General features: G+C 44.0%; 1 protein-coding gene across 9 annotated transcripts in view; it reads left to right on the top strand.

The window, feature by feature from the left end:
- Positions 1-15,832, top strand: part of lats2 (large tumor suppressor kinase 2) — a 100,395-nt gene that overhangs the window by 53,773 nt on the left and 30,790 nt on the right. For all 9 annotated transcript variants that reach the window (XM_078545449.1, XM_078545455.1, XM_078545452.1 and 6 more), the window contains 2 exons: positions 551-2,166; positions 6,481-7,063. In XM_078545449.1, the coding sequence (XP_078401575.1) occupies positions 551-2,166; positions 6,481-7,063 (2,199 nt within the window). The remainder of the gene's footprint in view (positions 1-550; positions 2,167-6,480; positions 7,064-15,832) is intronic.

A 15,832-nucleotide genomic window follows, 5' to 3' on the forward strand; every position in this document is an offset into this window, starting at 1 on the left:
AATGTATAATTTTCTCACATGTTTGGAAAAGTGTTTTACAGGAAAAAATGAAATTCATCATACTGAATGATAATTTTTCTTCTTAATTTTGCCTCGTTTCAATGTAAATCCTTTCCCACTTTCTACACATTCCTTGGCTGACTTGCTGTCAGGCCTCTTGTGTTGCTGTTTTTCTGCTCTATTTGAGAATGGCTTAGCTTAACATACATACACACACAGTTCTAGCAGGGTCACGGAGTAACAATCAGAATCAGAATTCCTGCACAATTTTTAACTCCCTGTCCTGAGAGTACTTAGGCTAATTGTAACAACCCTACTGCTGCTCCCACTGAGATGAAACTGGGAATTAAACCTGGGACCTTTCTGGTATGTATTACCCAGCTACTCACTGCAGAAACTCACTGAACCATTAAGCGGAGTCTTTATTACCTCTCGGGCATCAGGCATCTTAGGGTAATACAAACAGATTTCTTCTCAGCCATTTTCCTACCTTTGATAATTGCAAGGAATGGATTGTGATAATAATGTCGTCCCATTTGTTTATTTTAAGGAAAAGGTATTGGACCACATCCTCTTGATCGTAGGCCAAGTTTCGAAGGATCAAATGACTCTTTATCCACCTATCACCAGATGGGCAATCCTATGTATGAAGTAGCAGATTCTGGAGCCGAGAGTGGAAATAAACATAGTGAAATATCACGGCAATATGCAAATACATCCAATATAAATTTTTTAGTTGCTACTGGACAAGCTATGACTGTCAACACTCCAGGGCAGAGGTGCTCCCCCATAGGACCTCACTCTACAATTGGTGGACAGAATCCTCCATCTAATGCTATATTCCCATCCACAACCTGTGATATTAAACACCAACAAAAAACATATTCAGCTAAAGGAGAAACAGGCCAACCTCTTCAAATTATTAATTACACTCTCTCAAATCACAGCAGCCAACCAGTCACATTGCAAGGCTCTCAAGTGTCAAACAATCCACATTATATGAGGCAACATTTAATGGCTCAAGGAGAAAACAGTGTCTCTTTAGGTTACGCTGTCCAAAGAAGTTCATCTTTCCAAAACAAGATGCAACAAGAGGGAAATTATGGAAACCTTCAGAATAAAAGCCCTGTTACTCAAGGCATTCCTGGCCATACCTTCCAACAGCCTTCAACTGTTCTATACTTGCCACAGTCCCATCATAGACAACAAAGTCCTACATCTCCTCAAATACAAATGTTATCAAGCTTAGCTTCACCATTTGGAAATGAGTTTTCAGAGCTTGCCCCAAATATGATGACACCCTCAAGAAATAGCCTGAACATGGATATTTTTGATATGAACCCTGCCCAGGTACAACATTGGCAAGTACCATCTCCATCAAGGAGAGATTCCTTGCAGAACACCGGGCTAGAAACATTGCCAAGACCAGCTGGCCATCTTAGGCCAGATAACCAAATTCCAAACCGAACCAATTCGTTCAACAATCAACTGCAGGCTTCACCATCTATGAGACAAGTTGTGACCAGCAAAACGGAATCATCCTTAAACACCACCAACACTATTACAGCAGTAACATCAACGCCTATTCTTCAGCCAGTGAAGAGCATTCGAGTTCCAAGACCTGAGCCTCAGACAGCTGTGGCACCTTCACATCCAGCATGGTTACAGAATCAGGGTACAGACAACAATGATATAATGGAGCAAAAACCCTTGGCAGTAGGTGGAGCTGTAAACTATGTCCTTGAGCCTGATGATTACACTATGAAAGAGCGTAGATGTCCTCCACCACCATATCCAAAACATTTGTTACTTCAGAACAATGCAGAGCAATTTGATACTAACTGTCTATGTATGGGTGTGGAGCAAGGTATTCGTGGTGTTCACAGCTTGACATGCAATAAAACTGAGGACAGCAGCAATGAGAAAAGTGAGAAAAATAGCAAGCCTAATAAATCAGAGAAGATGGGAAAGGACAAAAAACGCATTCAAACATCGCCTGTACCATTTCGCAAAAATAGTAAAGATGAAGAGAAAAGGGAATCGAGAATTAAAAGTTACTCCCCTTTTGCTTTTAAGTTTTTCATGGAACAACATGTGGAAAACATCATGAAAACGTATCAGCAAAAGTTAAACAGAAGGTTGCAGTTGGAGCAAGAGATGTCAAAGGTATTGATTTTTAACGTTGTGAAATTGTAACTGGTCTGTGCCATTGAACCATTTAATGCATATACGAGATTCAAACTAAAGCAAACTAAATTTTACCTTTACTCAGTCTGTTCTTTGAAGTATGAGTTTCAAGAGTGTAGTTTCAAAGGTAGCATGCTAAACCACTGAAGCACATTTGAGTCCCCACTCAATCAGTTCCAATCACAGATGTATCATTTTGGATTAATGCAATGAATTGAAGCCAAAAATGTGCTTATGGGGAAAAAATCAGCAAGAAATTTGTTCCCAGGCTGCACTTGCACATCTACTTTTGGCTGCTTCAAAACACTGATGGAGGTCTGAGAGCTGATCATTCTCTTGGCACTAGTTTATATGTAGCTTATGAGAGAATGTCAGCCATTTGGACGAGAGCCCGTTTTTTGCGAATGTGGCAAAAACAAGGATGTGCTGACCCATGGCATTAACTCATCTGCAACTGCAGCAAGTAGGTGAGCCATGTTGAATTTTGCTACAAGAGTTTCTTCTTCCCCAATTTTACTAAACTGTTGACAAAGGTAAAGCTGCTTCAGACAGCTTGCCCTATGTGGAGGAAAAATTTAAAATCTGTCAAGGCAGCAGTTTTTAAGGGCTGGAGCCTAGTCATTAAAGGGAAATTGGCAGCGGGGATTGAAAAGTGGACTAATAGTTCACTGGCGCAAAGAGAAATTTGGATGAGACTGGTTTCTTCACTGAAGGGCTGGAAGTAGGTGTGGCAGCTGCAGAAAGGGTACCCAAAGAGAATTGGTCAATTTAGGCTGAAGGCCACCCTCCAGTAAATGTAATAAAAGACATGTTTGCCTGTCCTGCAACTACATTCTCATTTTAAGATGTTAGCTATATATTTCCATATATTTGCAATTCTCAGGCGCCCAGGAGTTTCGGAATGCCATCCTGTAACTGGCGACTGGAAACCGGAGGTTTACTCATGACTGTCTTAATTGTGATTTTCCTTTGCTCTCCTGAAGGCAGCAACTCATGCTGCGTTATGTATTCTTAGGGCCCTTCACTACATGAACTATTTGCCATTCTTCCTACTAAAATAGGAAGTCTGCTTAGACAATGAGTAGTAGCATGCCATTCAATCATTGTGACATCACTTTAAATCTTGCTGCATCCTAAAGAGATTGGCATTATGGTTTTTGAAATTTAGAAGAGGGTGAGCTTGTAATCAAAAATGCCAAGAATGAGTATAAGTGAAAAAGGGAGGCAGAGCAGGGGAGATAGTCTTTTGCAGTGAGTCCTACATGCTCCTTATTTTCAATAGCTCAAAAGGATGGGAGCAGGTGACCACTGGTATCAAAACCACTTCCACAATGTGCTTCAGGCACATTGCTGAAATTTTAAGACTTTACTAAGTTAGGAAAACCCACCATGACCGAAAATATCATTATGGAAGCCCAAAAATATCATGATGCACTGGGTGTACTTAGTACCCTTAGCCTTCACCTGCAACTGTTCCTTCAGTCACAGGAAGCCCAGATGAATCCATCTAAAGTAGCTATCTGTTGTATGTACATATGATCACATTGCACACTGACCCAACAGCCCCAATTTTAACCCCCCATGTCTAACAAGAATGGGGCGTTCAGGACTTAAAATCCTTTTAGGACTTCCTCACATGATCCTTGCTAGCGTGTAGCATTTTAACATTCTAACTAGCCATTGAGGCCCTGATACCAGGTACATGAGGGTCTTGTTGAATTCAGAACTTCTAATGACGTCATTCAGACCCCAGCTTTATTTTAACTCTGGCCAACCTTGTTTGAGTGCAAAGGAGCAGCCGGCATCGAAGACAGTAGAAAAGGTGAATAGTTCTTTTTAAATTTCCTAGAGGACCGGGTGGAGCAGAAGTGCTCCAGCCTTTCCCCCTCCAACCACCAATACCATTGACACCAGGTTTGGGCTGGATTTTGGGCCTGCTATATCTACACCACCACCCCACCCCCCCACCCCAGACACACCCACAGCCCCCATCTGAAATAAAAATCATGACCTTGTTTCTTACTGCTTTTCATCTTAACAGTGGTACATTTTTAGTTATTTCTATTCTGCTTGCAGCAGAAGACAGTCATTTCAATAGAGAGAGAGCTTACACAGGAGGAAGACTCCTAGCTGTTGATCTATAGTCTAAACCCTTAGAAATCTTGGGAACGCAAGGCATAGACACTACAGGTGGTGGGAAGTAGGAGGACACATGCTAGCTCAGGGCTGCTTTTTCACCTCACCTCATTCTCTTATTGAATTTCTGACCCTAAAGCATATAATGCAAGCCATTATCATATCACCTTTTCTACTGAATGTTGTATGTAAGGGCAGCTTATTGTAATTTATTTTCCTTTAGGTTTGTCAGAGCAAGTAGCGTCAGGCCCCAAGTGATCTTCACAACACACAGCAACTTGCATTCATATTGTACCTTTAAAGTAATATACCATCCCAAGGCACAAAATGAAACTCACTCTATTCCTCACAAGCACCAGCTCAGATATATCCACATTGGAGATTAGACAGTGAGCCAGAGGAGAATGCATTAGGTAGCACACAGCATAAGTGGTGGCAAAGAAACCTAGTGTTCCATGGGCCTGTTTGCATCTGCATCTTAAGGACCTGATTTTAGAAGGACTCTGAACATCAAGGTCAGTTCTGAAGAAGAGTCATACAGACTCGAAATGTTAACTCTGTCTTTCTGTCCACAGATGCTGTCAGACCTGCTGAGTTTTTCCAGCAATTTTTGTTTTTGTTTCGGATTTCCAGCATCCGCAGTATTTTGTTTTTATCTGAACATTAAATGCTGGTTCATTGGCAACCATGCCAATCATGTACTGCAGATGGTGACTTTAGTGCCTGCATGGGACCTACCTTCCAGCTCAGTCTCACAACACTGCAGTCGACTATGGAGTGTGTGGCAACTCTGCACTGGAACCCACATGCCACAGACCCTAAAACACAAGAATAAAAGATAGAAGCAGGAGTAGACCATTTGGCCCATCGCACCTGCTCCGCCATTCAATACTATCAGGGCAGTCGATGCTTCTCCTAAGGAATTATCAGAGGGGTATTATGGTATAATTATAACCGTTAGGACTTTCAGGAATATTTGTCACTCAATAAAATTTATAACCCCCTCTTGCTGTTATCATTTGTCCCCGTGGAACATTGCTTTACACGTGGTTCATGTTGCTGATGTCCCCTGTGTCAGCCTGAAAGTATAAAAGGTATATTGTGACATATTGGACATCTTCCAGAATTTTGGTGGAGTTTGTGTATTTGCCACCACTGTTATGGCACCCATTACTAAATTGAAGCCCCCGCTGTGCCTCTGATGAATGGGAGGTATGTTTGTAATCCTAATGTGAGGACACTACTGGGTTCAGAGCATATGTGGTGTAGCCTGCCTTACCTGACATCTCTATTAGCTTTCCTTCAAAAAGCAGAAGTGAAAGGGGAAACTCATGGGGAAAGCCTTTATCACGCTGTTGTGACTGCGGTGTAATAATTCTGCAAATGCTCCGAATAGATGCGTTGCAGAAAAATGGCACCAAAGTGGCCTGGAAATTGTTCACAGATATCTTTGGGGTAAATACCTCAGTTCTTAACAACCCGATTCATATGAGTTGATCACATTGGATAATGCATACACATAAATTTCCAGAAAATAGGTGTATATCAAATTGATGCTATCTGAACATTGATCCGAACACTGAGCAGGAGCTTCTTGCACCTGATAATCCCTATTGCCCACGGTCTTCCCGGAAATGCATATAATGCACAAAGGCAGCAGAGAGTTGATTGAATAAATCTTCACCTCATTTTCCAATTGGTAGGATCCACTTTGCTGATAGAATAGTGAGAGGGGAGAACTAGAGGCCGAGAGTCAAAGCAAGTGTATTTCATTTTAATTTCATTTTTTGTCATAACAGTGATAGCAAATAATTGTTTCTCAGAAACTGAAAACTCCATTTACTTCTCTTCCAACTAAAGTCACTGGATATCAATCAAGAGTTTTAACCTTGGCAGTTTTTTTTCCCCTTAGACTTGGGACACTGAAACACCTGTACAGCTGCTCCATCTGAGATCCTAAACCAGGGATTGAAGCTGTAACCTCCCTGGTTGTTGGCTTTGTAATGTTGGTTGGCTCACTGACCCAATAAGCCATCGAGAAAGATATCTGTGGTTTTCAGTAGAGGAATTACCAAATAGTCTTTCAGTTCTTTCGCATAGTTTAAATTTTTTTCTGATACCTATTTTCAATTAACTTATAATATATGACTTCCAAAGGCAGGTCTATCCGAAGCAGAACAGGAACAGATGAGGAAAATGCTTAATCAGAAAGAGTCTAATTACAACAGACTGAAAAGAGCAAAAATGGACAAGTCACTGTTTGTAAAAATTAAGACACTGGGAGTTGGTGCTTTTGGGGAGGTCTGCCTGGCTCAAAAAGTGGATACCAATGCTCTATATGCAATGAAAACCCTACGGAAAAAGGATGTGCTGAGTCGTAATCAAGTGGCTCATGTGAAAGCAGAGAGGGACATTCTGGCCGAAGCTGACAATGAATGGGTAGTCAAGCTCTACTATTCTTTCCAAGATAAAGAAAATTTATACTTTGTAATGGATTACATCCCAGGTGGAGATATGATGAGTCTCTTGATACGAATGGGAGTTTTCCCAGAGTCACTGGCAAGGTTCTATATTGCAGAACTGACCTTAGCCATTGAGAGCGTCCACAAAATGGGATTTATTCACAGGGATATTAAACCTGACAACATCCTGATTGACCTTGATGGACACATTAAACTCACAGACTTTGGTCTTTGTACTGGATTTAGGTGGACTCATGATTCCAAATACTATCAGAAAGGTAAGTTTTGGTTATATGATTTCTAACATTTTTCTTTGGTGCTTTACATGTGTTGCCTGTACCGATAATTTAATAGAATTATTTGCATGTTTTTATTGGTCATAATAGAGCAATATTATACTTGTATTGTCAGCAGAATACTGGTCTGAGTTAAAGCAGAAAATGTTGGAAATACTCAGCAGGCTTGGCAGCATCTGTTTCACTTGTAAGAGTGGGAGGAATTTGGCAGTGCTGTAAAATGTGGCAAGCAGTTCAAAAGTCCATTGACTTTGGCGGGATTGGAAGATCCCGCTGGCGGGAGGGGACGTAAAATTCTGCCCAGTGTTTGGAGCCTTGGACACTGAGAAGGGAGGAGGTGAAAAGACAGGTGTTGCATACACTGCACATGCCTGGAAAAGTGACATATGAAAAGGAGGGGCTGTTTAGCGTGACTGACGATTGGACCAGGGTGTTGCGGAGAGAACAGTTCCTTTTGAATGCTGAAGGGGTGAGCAGGAGAGGGGATGGGAAGATGTGTTTGGTGGTGGCATCACATTGGATGTGGTGCAAATGACAGAGAATGATCAATTAAAGTTGGAAACAATAATTAGGGACAAAATTAATAGTCCCTTGGGCAAACGGAAAGCTAGCAAAGATTTGTTAAGAGCAAATAGTGTTTATCTAACTTGCTTGAGTTTTTTGATGAGGTAACAGTGAAGGCTGATGAGAAGAACATGAACGTGAACATGAGGCATTTGACAACAGACTTGTGAGCAAATTTAGAGTTCATGGAATAAACGGGGCAGTAGCAACATGGATACGAAATTAGCTTAGTGACAGGAAGCAGAGAGGAATGGTTAATGGATATTTTTCGGACTGGAGAAAGGTTTATAGTAGAGTTCCCCAGGGGAACGGTGTCAGGACCCATGCTCTTCCTGGTATATAAAAATGACCTAGGCCTTGTTGTACGGAGCACAATTTCAAAATTTGTGGATGATACAAAACTTGGGAGTATTGTAAACTATGAGGAGGATAGTGTAGAATTTCAAAAGGACATAGGTTGGTGGAAGGGTGGACAAATGCCAGATTAAATTTAATGCAGAAAAGTGTGAAGTGATTATTTTGATGGAAATAACATGGAGAGACAACATAAAATAAAGGATACAATTCTGATAGGGGTGCAGGAGCAGAGGGACCTGAGTAAATAAGTGCATAAATCATTGAACGTGGCAGGACAGGTTGAAAGGGCAGTTAATAAAGCATACAGTATCTTAGGCTTTATTAGTAGGAGGATAGAGTACAAAAGCAAATAATTTATGCTTGTAATAAACTTATATAAAATAATGATTTGGCTTCAACTAAAGTATTGGGTCTAGTTCTGGGCACCACATTTTAGGAAGGGTGTGAAAGCATTTGTGAGAATGCAGGAAAGATTCACGAGAATAGTCCCAGGGATGAGGAACTTCAGTTATGTAGTTGGATTGGAGAAGTTGGGATTGTTTTCCTTGGAGAAGAGAAGGCTGAGAGGAGATTTGATTGAGGTATTCAACATCATGAGGGATCTGGACAGAGTAGATAGAGAGAAATTATTCCCATTGGTAGAAGGATCATGAGCCAGAGGGCACAGATTTAAGGTAATTGGCAAAAGAAGCAATAGCAACATGAGGAAAAACTTTTTCATGCAGTGAGTGATTAGGATCTGGAATGCACTGCCTGAGTGTATAGTGGAGGCAGGTTCAAACAAGGCATTCAAGAGGGAATTTGATTATTATCTGAAAAGGAAGAATGTGCAGGGCTACGGGAAAAGGCAGGGTAATGGTACTAGATGATTTGCTCCTTCAGAGAGCCAGCACAGACACGTCTGGCTGAATGGCCTCCCTTTGCGCTGTAACCATTTTGTGATTCTGATTAAGGAAGCTGGTGGAGTGAAGGTTGGGGACAAGGGGAACCTTATCATGGTTCTGGGAGGGAAGGGAAGGATTGAGAGCAGAAATGCAGGAAATGTGGCGGGCACACTCGAGGGCCCTGTCAACAATGATGTGGGGATTCCTCAGTTGAGGAAAAAGCAAGATATTTTGGAAATGCTAATATGAAAGGTTGCACCGTACAAACAGATGCGGCAGAGATGGAGAAACTGGGAGAATAGAATAGAGTCTTTGCGGAAGCTGGGTATGAGTAAGTATAGTCAAGTTAGCTATGAGAGTCAGTAGGCTTATAGTGAATATTGGTTGATAGCCTATCCCCAGAAGCCAAAGAAGGGAAATGAAGAGTTGGGGATATTCAGGTGGAAATTGGAAGCAGAGTCGATGAAGTTTTCCAGCTCAAGGCGAGAGCAGGAAATGGCACCAATACAGTCATCAATGTACTGGAAGAAGAAATGAGGAAATGGATCTGAGTAGGACTAGAATAAAGCGATTTCCACACATCCCACAAAAAGGCAGGCATAACTAGAACCTATGGTACCCATAGCAACACCTTTTATTTGGAGGAAGCGAGTGGAGCTGAAGGAGAAGTTGTTCAATTTGAGAACAAGTTAGGCTAGGTGGAGGAGGGTGGTGGTAGATGGGGACTGGTTGAGCCTACGTTCAAGGAAGAAGCATAGAGCTCTCAGACCATCCTCATGAGGAATGGCAGCAATAGGGATTGGATGTCCATTGAGACAATTAGGGCCTGGAAACTGGAAACTGTTGGTGACAGAGTATTGGAAGAGTGACAGATGTCAGTGAGAAGAGACTGGACAAAGGGAGAAAAAATAGTCGCGATAGGAAGAAATCAGTTCAGTGGGGCAGGAACAGGTTGAAATGGATCAACCAGGGCAGTCCTGTTTGTGGCTGTTGGAAAGGAGGTAGAAGTGGACTGTTCAAGGTTAGGGGGCTATGAGATTGGAAGTGTTTTCTTTCTCTTGTTTCTTTCTTATTTCCTTTTTGCATTCGGATGAAATCTCTCCTGTCATTCAAGCCTCCTTTTGATGCAACTTTTGTTTCTTTGCTTGTCCCATTACCACTCCCTTCGGCTTTGCACCATGAAACTTCTTGGAATTTTTGTTCTCATTCCCAACTTCTCTCATTCACTGTTCAAAACCTTTTAATTTTCCATTTAGCTTTCCCCAATTCTGATGAAAGGTCACAGACCTGAAACATTAGACAGGATTGTCCCGTCCCACCTGTAGGAATTGTCGCAGGCAGGACGGAAAATTTGACAAGCCAGCAAAAGGTCAGTTGACTTCAGGCGGGAAATTCATGGGACCGGAAAATCCCACCGATTAACTGTTTTTTCTCAACACAGATGCTGCCAAACTTGCTAGGTATTTCTGGCATTTCCTGTTTCTATTTCAGAGTTCCAACACCTGTACTATTTTGCTTTTGTATCACTTTGAGATCCTGGGGATCAGTTTACTTGCTCTGCTTGTATGAGCTTGTCATTTTGTAGAAGAAAGATCTTTAATCCCAACTGTATGTGGAAATGGAAAAAAAATTCCCAACATGACCTGCATGATTTAGATTCCAAGAGCAATGTTGACGAAGATTATGAAGTAGTCTATGATCTGAAAGAGCTCAGATGGAGGGAGACCATAGAATCATAGGGCGGAATTTTCCCCTCCTACCTGCTGCAGGTTTCGTGGCGGGCAGGACCAGGAAATTTGGAGAGAGCCCAAAAATTGGATTCCCGCTGGGAAAACAGTTTGGAATTTTTCCCTCACCTCTTTCATTACGGGCGGATGGTGGGTCAGGTTCCCCACTGATCCATGGTGAGAATGCCATTTACATGCATTACCACGTCATGAATGCTCATTAAAAACTCAGGTTGCCGGTATCACCTCCTAATCTAGTGGGAAATTAGACCAATCTGAATCACGTTTGGAAATAAATGGCATGCAGCAGACGGCCCTCAATTCGCTCCTGACTTCGAAGTAAGTGCAAGGCTCAAAGGCTACCTGCAACAGCGCCACTCAGGTTCTCACCAATGCCAGTGAGATGCTACACTTGTGGGACTGTAGGGTTGCTCTGCTCACTGGCTTTCTCCATTCTCTGGGAGGGTGTCTTCTGCGGGGTTCAGGCAGGGCTGCAGATGAGACAGAGACCAGCATTGTGACCAGAGGGTGAAGGGGAGAGGGAGGGAAGGAAGACGGAGATACAGGGGACAATGGGCAATGATGGGTTTGGAGAGGGGGGTGGGAAGGAGGAAGGAGACACGGGGGACAATGGGCAATAGTGGGGTTTTGGTGGGATGTGGGGGAAATTATGGCAGGCAGTGGAGAAGCTGGAGCCCAAAATAGAAGAACGCAGAGACAGAAGGGGGTGGATGGGAATCAAAGGCCAGGATTTTGCCCTCGTTGGGCAGGCTCAGCGGGGGCGAGCGGGAGTGGTTGGGAAGCCGCCTGCCGCCTGCGATTGGGGCCCAACAGCAATTTCACGCTGGCGGCCCATTCACAGGGCACCCTCAAACTGCTTGGACTCTAAACATTGAAATTGAGTCAGAGCTGAGAGAAAAGAGGGAGACTTCCTTGAGAGAGTGCAATTGGAACCATTGCCTTTTGTTTCGCTTTAATGAGAGACTACAGGAGTCACTGGCTTCACAATACAGTCGCTCCATTTGAACTTTAACAGAGTAATGTGAGAATGGAAAATGCACGCAACCATTAAGGAAGCACAGCTGCTGCATGTCTGCCAGATCATCAATAAAAGCCTCTAATGTGCTTTTCTAATTGGTATGGATAGCCGGCCAAAGGGCATCCAGTCATTGCTGAAGTGCAAGTTGAGCTTGATAACCATACAAGATCATAGACTGCAGGAGTGCCTTTGGTAAGGTCACATTTCATTAATGCGTCTAAACCTCTCCCAACCTCTACGGGATGTCAAGTATCAGCGTTAGCATTGTGGTCACCTAAATATGTGAGTGTGTTATGACCAGTGCTGGGCAAGGTCCCCCAATTTGTTAACTTCCCGAATGGGATCCCAATTTTGTTATGCTCCCGGGTGAGGAGGAATGAGTTGGCTCCCCTTCTTTATTCAACCTCCCTGGTTGGTTGCAACAAGGTTAATATAAAAGGGATCACTTCCCCATGTGGATATCTTTCCCCAGTCCAAATATATTTATTTTTTAGAAGTAGCCAATTTAACTAGGCTTTCTTGAGTCAAAGAAAGGGTACACATTTGGTTACTAAAATCCCGAGAAAAATAATCAAAACGCAACACACGTACCCACAGAGTCTAAATAAAAGTTTAAAAAGAAAAGTGAATCAGTCTTTGGCTTGTCTTTGAGAAGTAGATGGCGAAACCTTGTGGCCTTTAAGTTGGGTGATTCCAGTAAAGCTGATTTTGGTAGTTTTGCAGCTGGTTTGGAGACAGTTGTTCTGCAGGATAGCTGAAGAAGCTGTCCTATTTCCTTTTTGATTCTGGCTTCTGCTTCCTTGACTCCAGCAACAGAGAGAGAGAAAGAGAGACTTTGCCTGCAACTGCAGGGGTGACTAGTTGGTGGTCTTCTTGCTGTCACACACACTGCACTGCTCTGCAGCTAGCATTTTAACCAAATTTTTCCTGTGTATTCCTGTAAGGGAAAAAAACCATGGGTGGGATTTTAGGCACCCGCCCGCCGCCGGGATCTTCCAGTCCCACTGCAGGTCAATGGACTTCTGGCTGGGGCACCGCCTCACCCGCGGCGGGTCCCGCCTGCGACGGGACTGGAAAATCCCGGTCCATGTCTTGCACCAAGAGTCTGTTTTCTTTGATCTCCGATCATTTTACATATTCTGAGATATTAATCAACAGGAGATGAATTTTAGATGACTGCTGAGAAGTGGTATTCAGTCCTTTGTCTCTGTAACCACAGGAGATTAAAGTCCAGTCTTTTGCATCTTTCCTATCTCCCTTTTAAGTGTCTCTGCTTGAAGAAGGCCATGGCACCTTTCAGGTGTGACATTCCATATTCTCTCAGGACAGGTCTGTCAATATAATCCACATAGGAATTTTCCAGAAAGTGGTCACTTTATATTATCAGCCATCTTTTGCTCAGTATGCTTACTTGTATTTCTTTAAAAACACACACGTCTTTCTTAAAAAGTTCAATATGCCCATAAGTAATTTGTGGCTGTAATCGGCTTTCCATGACAAGTGTATGCCTCAGCTGCAAGGCTATATCAACAAAAAATAGTAGCACAGATGCAGCTCTCGGGCATAACATTGGCTTTTTGTGTGTGAGTGGGAGGTCTACTATATTTGCCTAGTGTTCGTTAATATCTTGCGTCTATCAGTCCCCAGGGAGAAGGAGGATTTAATAATGAAGCTTGTACTCAATGCTGCTTTCTTAACGGCAGTGATCCAACTGAGGAGTAGGAGAAGAGGGGACCGGCTCCGCCTCTTTGAGAGGAGGTCTGGCCTGAGGTCCATGGTTCAGGGGAGCCCCAGCAACACCCAGAGGATGAGGAGGTTAGACCCATCCTATGAAAGCAATTTGCACGACCAAGGATCTACCGAAGAAGGCTTTCCTATCTGGAGTGACAGACAATGCGTGCCCATCTGCGCTTGTCAAGAGAGGCAGTGGATCGCATCTGCCACATTTTGTGGGAGGATCTAACGCCCCATGGACTGGGAGGACATCCCTGCCAGTGGCCCTAAAGGTCACTGCCACTCAATTTTTTTGCCTGTGGATTCCAAGGACCCACAGGGTACCTATGTGGCATCTCACAGTCCTCAACACAAATCTATCAAGGAGGTAACAGATGCCCTCTACCGTAAGGCTCATCATTATGTGAACTCCATACTCGATGAAGCTAGCCAGGCTGCTAGATTTCATGGGTTTGCAGTTATCTCAGGCTTCCCTGGAGCACAGGGTGCAATCGATTGCACACATGTGGCATTGAGAGCTCCATGATGTTAATTAACAGAAAGGGTTTCAATCCATCAACTTTCAACTGGTGTGTGATCATTAAAAGCGCATCATGCACGTTTGTGCCAGGTACCCTGGGAGTTGCCATGACTCATACAGCCTGAGTCACTCCCAGCTGCCTCACGTATTCAAAGGGCTTCAATGAATCTGGGATGGCTGCTTAGGGATAAGGGGTACCCACTCAAACAATGACTAATGACACCAGTGCGTCGTTCTCTGAGTCACTGAGAGATACGAAGTGCGTAAGGCAACACGATCCATCATTGAGCAGACCATTGGCATGCTGAAGACACGCTTCCGATGCTTGGACTGCTCAGGTGGATCTCTGCAGAACTCTCCGCAGAGGGTGTCCTGCATCATCGTGGTCTGTTGCGCCCTTCACAGCCTGTCACTTCAAAGCAGGGATCTCTTGCCAGAGGGAGACATGGAGGAGGCAGAGAGCTCCTTGGATGATGAAGAGCAGGAAGGGCAGGAACTTGAATTGGGAAATGAGGGTCTGCTTCCACGTGACGATGCCATCGAAGAAGCACAACATGGAAGACATGCCCATACCACACTGATAGCCACATGATTCCCAAATGATTGAGGTACAGGCAACGAGACACAGCCACATTCTTTCTGTCCCTTAGTGCCATGTCAGTGGACTGAAAGGCCTTTACAACCCATGACATTAAGAGCAAGTTCAGCATTCAGCCTTGCACCTTCCACCCTCATGATTCACTGGGCCCTAATCATTTGAAAGGTCAGCAGCAAACCTGCCATTGGTGTGCTGTAGGAAGTGATAGTCGCCATAGCTGTGCAGGCGCTGTGTCAAACAACTTGTTGCAGTGGTGGTCACCTTTTATGAGAAACTTTTAGTGGACACTGAGATGCGGGCAGGGTTGACGAGAATGTCATGGCTGCAGGTCTTGTGCTTTGGAACTACCAATGGAGGCAGCCTTCTTAATTAGAGAGACAATTACAGCTACCTGTTCAAGGCTAGTGAGGACTCCTAACTCCGTGCTATTGTGTAAGGAGTATGGTTGCTAAAGCATTTTGCAGACACTTCAGTAAAGAGTTCGACACATCTCCCTGACATAACACAAGGTAGAGTAACTATCACTTGTCAGCAACATATCAGATAAATATGAGGCTCAAAAAGAGAGGTGAACACTGAATGGGAGCATGGATCACCCTCGTAATAAGAGGGCATATAGATGGATATACACGCTTTCAAATGACGAGACCATTCTCATGAACAGCAAATGTATTTACAAAGGTGTATTATATTAACAGTGATTGAACATCCATGACCCAGAAGTAATTTCAAATCATCTTAATTTTTCTAACCCTACCGCTATGTCTAGGTGCATCCCTGACATCTACAGCGGAGGTGGAGGCAGCCTGCTGACTGCTATGCCCTGCTGTCTTTGGTGGGCGTCCTCCAGAGGGGTGAGAGCTGGAGGGCCCTGGCTTGCTTTGGGTGTCCTGCTATGGGGTAGGTGCACCCTCCTTGGCCTGTACAGCTTGAGGTGATAGGGTCACTAGGCAGAGGGCATTGGGATTGGCTGGACTCTCTCGGAGTCACCTGGGCAGATGGTCCCGGTTCTTCAGCTGCCGGTCCTCCTCCCTGTGGGTGCCCAAGGGCCCCTGCCTGACTCCCTGAGGAGAAGGGGCACCTGGAGGGAGGTCAAGGTGCCCCGTCCCCCTCTCACCAATGGATGGATCCCACCAATGCCTATAGCGACGGACTGCAGGTGCAAGTGCAAATCGGGCAGGATCTCCTGGAGCAAGGTCTCCAAGGCGGTCACCATCCTTCCCATGGAGACCCCGAGACGCTTGCATGTTGGAGGCATGACATTAGACAGAACACAGACAGACTCCTCCATCCTTCGCTCTAGTCTGTTGACTGCCTCTCGCAACTCT

Source organism: Cetorhinus maximus, chromosome 7 (assembly GCF_964194155.1).
Source record: "Cetorhinus maximus chromosome 7, sCetMax3.hap1.1, whole genome shotgun sequence".
Taxonomy (NCBI): Eukaryota; Metazoa; Chordata; class Chondrichthyes; order Lamniformes; family Cetorhinidae; genus Cetorhinus; species Cetorhinus maximus.